Here is an 8,110-nt window from a genome sequence, read left to right on the forward strand (position 1 = left end):
AAAAAAAAAAAAAAAGATACAAATTTTCCTTGTTTAAATTTAGAAGCCCAATGAATTTATACTATCATGTTTCCCTGAAAGTAAGACCTACCCCCAAAATAAGCCCTAGCAGGATTTCTATGCATTTGTTAAATATAAGCCCTACCCAGATATGCTGCATAGCCACACCATGCATTTTGGCACGGAGAGAAAGACATCCCCTGAAAATAAGCCCTAGTGTGTCTTCTTGAGAAAAAATAAATATAAGACAGTGTCATATTTTCGGGGAAACACAGTAGATGCTAGCCAAAGAACCACTTCCTCACCTGATGGCATTTCACTTTCTAATGACTGAGCTTTAGTTTCATATAATAAAAATTGGAGTAATATCCTTTTGGGAGTTTCAGTGATTTCTTCAGTATGATCACTGGTCTTACCATTGTCTATGGAATATTGCCACATTATACCATTGCTTGCAGATGACTTATCTCTTTCATATGAAGTTCCTATGACACTGGCCGTTTGGGGGGCTAAAGAAGCAACAGGATTTCTCAAACTCATAGGTTTTTCTTATACTTAACTTTCCCAGTGAGATTTGCTGAAAGGTGTACATCACATGTATAAGAGGTACATGCATATAACACAGTGTCTGTTCATGATAGATCAGATTCCTGTGAAATGGTGGTCTCCTTCTTGCCCTTTCTTTACCATAAACTGTCACATTCAGCTATCCAGCTTGGCCTGGCTAATGTTTCCTTATCCCACAAGAAACCTGTAATGATGAGTTTTCTAGCGGGTTAACAACAATAATAACATTGATGCCTTTCAAAAACTATTAATATTCTTCTACTTAGTTAATTGTATTCTAGTCTGTGTTTTACAGCATTATAAACAAGGCATGAAGTTGGTGGGGGTGTTTTGTTTTATTTTACCCATGAATATACAACCACATCCTTCAGTACCAAATCTGTGTTGAGAACTGGGACTTTCTCACATCACCACAACACTCTGCACGCATCGCAGGAAAGGGCAAGAGGTTTTAAATATCAACCATTTTGTATTAAGTGCTTAGTTATAGCAGTTTAGGGGTAGTTTATCCTCAACATCATGTTTATCTATCATTAAATGAACCAGTTGGAAATACATTCAATTTAAAAATACATTCTTCTGGTTATAAAAATGATCAGATTTGGAATAAATTAGAGAATTCCAAAACTAACCAGGAATGCTGACCAGCCAGCTATGTACAGCTGTGTATGTCCCCAGCCTTCCCTATTTCTGAGGCCTGGATGATGCCCCTTTCTCTGAATGGCTGTATCACTCTGGTGGTTTCACACAGCTTAGTGCTAGGTTACAGATAATTTTATGACCCGTAATTATTTCTTTAGTGGCAATCTTCTCCCCTTGAGAAGGGCAAGCTGCCTTCTGTAGCTCTTATACGCTCTCTAACACCTAGAGCCGGAGAGCTCCGAGAGGAGGCTAATACGTGTTCAATATATTCTATCATTTTATTCTATCCATTTCATCTTTGGGCTCCATTTCTTTCTCTGGGTTTTTAAAAACCCTGGTTTTCTTTCATGATAATCAAATACAGAATATTATGTTCATATTAAATCATTTTGCTTTGTTCAGAAATGGATAAAAACATTACAAAACATTGGGCTAATAACGTATTTTTGTCTGAGTCATATGAATTCATACATCTTTCTGTGTCTCCCAAACAAAGAAACTCCCAACTACAGTGATAGACTTCTTTCTTTTCCCATTTCTTTTTCTTTGGGGTGGGGGCGGGGGCCTGGCATCTTATTTTTATTTCAAACAGGAATTTTCTATTAATGTCCCACTTGCTTACTAAAGGTGGTTTTCTTTTATCCTAGTTACTTTTTACTCTTACATACTAAGTGATTTTCACTAATGTATAGTTCTAAACTTAAACTATATTCTTTTCTATCACTAGTGTTATTATTACGACAGTTCTGTACCTGTCAGATGCACTTCGTAAGAACTTCTTAAATGAAAACTTTGATTATAAGGTAAGTATCCATTTAGATGAATATCCTGCTTATACTGAAAGATTCACATGTGTTTTAGGAAACTACCTAACATATTTCCTTGGGGTATATTTGAAAGCATACTGGAACCACTTTCATTAGTGAACAAGTTAGAGCTATAATAATGCTTATTAACCTAGTGGAAATCGTAGTGTTTAAAAGGAGTTAGTTCTTTATTATTACTGTAAGTTTTCATTCTTTCTCTTTTCTCTAGGATTCCTATGCATGGCAAAAGGGACTTAGAACATAAAGCTTTTAAGTCTTTTTTGAAAGAGTTTAAGTGAAGAAAAACATTTACAAAGTAAACCCTTTTGTTCTTTATTTCTCTATCTTCCCATTTTTTTCAAATGAAGTAATGAAAAGAAAGCTAGTAAGATTCTGTGAGGCAGAATTGTCTGTACATCTACAATATGATATGGTTGAATGCCTATGAATTGCTTTTCTTTTTTTTTGAAACAGTCACACTCTATTGCCCCCAGCTATAGTGCCATGGTGTCATAGCTCTCAGTAACCTCAAACTCCTCCTGCCTCAGCCTCCCAAGTAGGTGGGACTACAGGTGCCCACCAGTTTTTCCTGTTTTTAGTAGAGCCAGGGTCTCACTCTTGCTCAGGCTGGTCTCTAACTCCTCAGTTCAAGCAATATACACACCTCAACCACCCAGAGTGCTAGGATTATAGGCGAGCCTAGCCAGAGTGCCTATAAATTCTTGATAATTCAAATGGCGAGTGATAAATGAACAGTGCCTATTTTGACTATCCTTCCTTCTTAATGATGGTTCTGCATTTTTTATATCATTGTTTCTTACTGTCTTTTGAAAAGGATTTTTAATATCAAGCATTTTATAAAATTTCCTTATTGGATAATGAGAAAGTACAAAAAAGCACAAATAGAATAAAAACCAAAGGAAGTCTGATGCTTATATAATATTTCTGGCATAACTTATAATTATCAATATGTCAAAAATTAATTATCAGGTCAACTGCAATGGCTCACGCCTATAATCCCAGTACTCTGTGTGGCCAAGGCAGGAGATACCTGGAGCTCAGGAGTTCAAGACCAGCCAAGTAAAAGTGAGACCCCCATCTCTACTAAAAATAGAAAAAATTAGTTGAATGTTGTGGCAGGTGCCTGTAGTTCCAACTATTCAGGAAGCCAAAGCAGAGAAGCCCTTGAACACAGGAATTTGAGGTTGCTGTAAGTTAGGCTGACACCATAGCACTCTAACCAGGGACAAAAGTAAGACTCTATCTAAAAAAAAAAAAAAATTAATAATCAGAGCTCTACTTTTTGATATTTACATTGCTTCTACTATTTTATTCTTATAAATTACTCCTTTTATGTACATTCTTATAAAATAAAATTTAGTTCTTAATTATTTCTTTGGATAAATATTTGTTAATGGAATTGTTGAGTTAAAGATTATACCAGTTATATATGACTACTTATTTTCCTATCTACACCAACATGGAAGAGACTATTGTTTTTTTTGACAGTTAGATAAGGGGAATACTGTGTTTCCCCTAAAATAAGACCTATCCAAAAAATAAGCCCTAGCAGGATTTCTATGCATTTGTGAAATATAAGCCCTACCCCAATAATAAGACCTAGTGATGGGCGTGGCTAAGCAGCGTATATGCATAGCCATGCCCTGCATTTCGGGGCAGAGCGGTAAGGAAGACTGGAATACCTTTTATCTGCCACAGCTCCTTTCTCCAAGCTGTTCGAGCTGCAGATGCGCGTGTGGTATCCATGGTCACAGGCATCCTATTGTACACGTGTGAACGGCTAGGGGAAAGGAGTTCATGTATCACTAGCACCAGTGCCACCAACAAGGTCGGCTCCCCCTGTCAAGTTCCAGAAGAAGATGACTTACCTATATTTGAATAAATGTAGATTGTTGCATTATACTTTATAAAAATAAGACATCCCCTGAAAATAAGCCCTAGTGTGTCTTCTTCAGAAAAAATAAATATAAGATAGCATCTTATTTTCGGGGAAACACAGTACCTATTTTGCTTCAGTTTGTATTTCTAGCTGATTATTAGTTATTTACCAGTTACTTAGCTATTAACCAAAATTATATTAATAAAATAAATCTGTTAATAAAATTATCTACTTTTGAGTTTTATTCATTATTTTGTTTAGATTTTTATCATACAGGCATTTATTTTTATTTGTAAGAGTTCTTTGAGTATAACAATTAATTTAACGTGGGGTCACGTACATTCCTTCCTTTATGTCCAAATGTTTTTTGCAAAGTTTATTTCAGGGAATTTTATTCTGATCTTTCTCTGATTCTTTTTGATAAAAGAAAACTTAGACTCAAGAGATTTGTCTGGGCAGAAAATTTTTATGTAATGTCTGAATTTAAAGCAATTAGCATATTTGAAGAAGTGTGTGCATTTATTTAAGTTCCACATTAAAAGGAGTTTCAAAAATCAATTCACACAGGAATTAAGTAATCCATCTTGTATCTCTGCCTCGTGGAGACACTCAGACATGTTGTTGGTTTGTTTTTTTTTTTTTTAATTTTTTTAATTTTATTAAATCATAGCTATGTACATTAATGCAGTCATGGGGTACAGTGTGCTGGTTTTATATGCAATTTGAAATATTTTCACCAAACTGGTTAACATAGCCTTCCTTCATGAAATTTTCTTAGTTATCATGTTAAGACATTTATATTCTACATTTAGAAAGATTCACAGGTACCCTTATAAGATGGACCATAGGTGTGGTCCCACCAATCACCCTATCAGACATGTTTTAAGAGAAGTCAGGTATTTACCATTTAGCTCAAACCAGAAACCTCATGAAGCTGAGATATTTTATTTCTCTCAAGTGGTAAAGTAAACCCCACATACCCATATCCATTCAACTGTTACCAACTCATGTCCAATCTTACTGCAATTATACTCTCATCCTCTTATCCCTGTTGAAGCAAATCCAAGATACCATGTTACTTTACCTGTAAATATGAGTGAGACTCCATATTTTGCAACTCCATAGTATTTAAATATCTTGTTCTTGTTTTAGATCTGGGATTCCTACTTTTACCTCGCAGTCATTTTTATAAACCAGTTGTGTCTGCAGTTGGAGATGTTCACACCTTCCAAAAAGAAAAAGGTGTTAGAAAAGTAAGTACCAGCATATAACCTAGTAGGAAATATGGCCCATTAAAAGGTATTTAGTTCAAATGTTTTGTAAATCGGAAAGTTCATAACTGGAAATCACACAGTGGAAAAGCAATGACCAAGAGGACAAGAAGCAATGTTTTTTAGAAATATCAATTTTTGAACTTGTTTGCATATTTTTTTCTTGAGTCTTTCAGCATTCAAAATTATCATATAAGCAAAAATTTATGAGACAGATCAGTTTTACTAAAAGATTTATATGAGAGTGCGATTTAGAAGCATCAGGACATGTACGTTAAACATCTTTAATTAAAAATTATTGCCTTGTAATTGAGATTGCTAAAGACACAGAAATACTTCTTTGTTATGGAGGCTTGTATCAGGTTTGATTTCTTATTCTATTTCAGGTATGGTGACATGCGGGTAACAATGGGTTGTGAAATTTTCAGCATGTGGCAAAACCTAGGTAAGTGATAAGGAGAGAACTACCTGAACTATACAGCTCCTTGCTGTACTTTGAAGCGTGCAAAGGAAGAAAGTCAATTTACCAATGGCAGCATTTGAAACCAAATGTCTAAATCAATCCCATTGTCTGTAGAAAGTAGTGTTGGCACTGAATAAGTTACAGTTCTTTAAATTGGTGTCTCTCTGAAAAGTTACCTTACTTCTGTGTGTGTTTTCTTATTAACCATAAATCTAGCATTGCTCCAACATAACATATATTATATAATGATGAACCAACCTTGCAGAATTTGGAACTATAACAACCCAAAATTTCTAGAACTCTGAATCGAGGCTATGAATCATAATAAATTTAGATTAAACTTCATAAAACATTGACTTGAGCAAAAAACTTGAAACCATTGACCTATATTATGAAGAGTATAGCCAAAGGATTTTAAATCATGTGCAGTTGCTAAGAAACTGTTAGATCCAATTTTGTTAATCTGCTGCAGCAGATATAGCATATTATTCCAGCAAATTGATGGCACAGATCTGGTCCTACAGAAAAGAATAGTATTTGGAAAACAAATTGTTTTAAATTCACTGGCCTAGGGTCTCTTTCTCAAGATTCACACCTTACTTAATTTGGTATGTTAACTGTGCAAGTTTTGGTATTCATTAATTATTATTGCATTTTACTTATTTATTATTTTATTTTATTTTGAGACAAAGTCTGGCTATGTCTCCTAGATGAGAATGCAGTGGTATCATCATAGCTCATTGCAACCTCAAACTTTTGGGCTCAAGCAATCCTCCTGCCTCAGCCTCCAGAGTAGCTGGAACTATAGGCATATGCCATCATATCTAGCTAACCTTTTCTTTTTTTTTCTTGAGACAAAGTCTCACTTTGTTGCCCCTGATAGAGTGCCATTGCATCATAGCTCACAGCAACCTCAGACTCTTGGGCTCAAGCAACTCTCTTGCCTCAGCCTCCAGAGTAGCTGAGACTACAGGCAACTGCCACAATGCTATTGGCTATTTTTTTTTTTAAGAGATGGGGGTCTTGCTCCAGCTCAGGCTGTTATTGGACTAGTGAGTTCAGGTGATCTGCCCGCCTCAGCCTCCCAGAGTGATAGGATTACAGGTGTGAGCCACCACACCTGGCTATTATTGCATTTTAACTCCTGCTTTTGATTTATTACAGTGATTGACCTACTTATACCTTTTCTCTTGGGTTCATCCAAGCAAGGCATGGAAATGGCAGGATTTGTTTCCTGTGAGTGAAAATAGAACCATTGTTGTTTTATGTTACAAACTTATTTTTGAGCAGGATATGTATATCCCTCAAATATACATAAATGAATTAGCATCTTGAAAACAACCTCCAACTATATATGGGCAGAAGAAATCATGATATGTCTTCAGATTCAGCTCAAACATACCATCAGTTTCAGCTATAGAGGTGTCCACGTAACCACAGCTTTTGTACCACCTCAATATTTTGAAATTCTAGAAAAGGTAAAAGTCTTACACAAATAAGAGAATGGATGGGGGAAAAAAATCATGAAGGGAACACAGAAAGGACGGAAGTGTGGAAAATTTGCTTGAGCCTTTGCAGCCCCCTTTGTCCCATTACCCTCGATATGGTCTCAGTATTTATGCCTGTGTCTCCCTCCCCTCAATGAGAGTCTTTGCAGGGTGGGTACAAGGACCAATTATGCTTCCTCTTCTCACTGTGCCAAGACTATGCCTTATACAAGAATTTTGAATAAAAACAGCCATTTTCCTTTATGTTAAGAAAAAAGACAGCAAATGTTTTTCTTATTTGGAGAGTCTTAAAGCTCATTCTTGTTGATTTTTTGTGTCCTCTTTGTTTTATAAAAGGCAGATCAAGGCCCTTGTAGTGTCCATGTTGCACTTGGCGTTAATTTAGCAAGATGTTTTCCAAAGAATACTGTATCGATTCTGTTCAATGGCAGTCAAGGTTGTATAGACTCTTTTCTGAGCTCAAACTATGAGACCAGGACAGATTTGGTTGGGTTACTGGAACTTGGAAAACCTGGCAGGTTTTTCTTCTAGCCCTGTGTGGTTATTTCCACATAAATCTTCATCTAGCCTAGCAGAGCTATGCATTTCAGGCCTTAGACCCTTGGCCTGTGAAACAAAGCTGGCACATTTAGTCTCCCTAAAGATGTCATTGTATACTTTTTTCTCTATTTTGTCCCTATTATAAAACAGAACTATTCCTGCCTTTCTGGTTTTTATGTTAAATTTTTTCTCTGTTTTTCTCAGAAATCTAAAGAATGTGGAAAATCTCTGGAGCATATTAATCTTTATAACACATTATTTTGTCTATGCTCTTCAGCAGCAGCACCTAGAAGCTTGTAAGAAATGTGGAATCTCTGGCTGTACCCCAGATCTGCTGAAACAGAACCCCTAGGGGTGGGGCACAGCAGTCTGTACCCCAGATCTGCTGAAACAGAACCCCTAGGGGTGGGGCA

The 8,110-nt window shown here is 36.1% G+C and overlaps 1 protein-coding gene across 1 annotated transcript in view; it reads left to right on the forward strand.

Moving 5' to 3' along the window:
* The window catches only part of DOCK4 (dedicator of cytokinesis 4), a 249,780-nt gene that overhangs the window by 169,843 nt on the left and 71,827 nt on the right, over positions 1-8,110 (forward strand). Inside the window, exons 27-29 of the mRNA XM_023513222.1 lie at positions 1,937-2,012; positions 5,068-5,168; positions 5,573-5,631. Coding sequence (XP_023368990.1) covers positions 1,937-2,012; positions 5,068-5,168; positions 5,573-5,631 — 236 coding nt within the window. The remainder of the gene's footprint in view (positions 1-1,936; positions 2,013-5,067; positions 5,169-5,572; positions 5,632-8,110) is intronic.

The sequence above is a fragment of the Otolemur garnettii genome, unplaced genomic scaffold (genome assembly GCF_000181295.1).
Source record: "Otolemur garnettii isolate 467f Iridium unplaced genomic scaffold, OtoGar3 scaffold00037, whole genome shotgun sequence".
NCBI classification, from domain to species: Eukaryota; Metazoa; Chordata; class Mammalia; order Primates; family Galagidae; genus Otolemur; species Otolemur garnettii.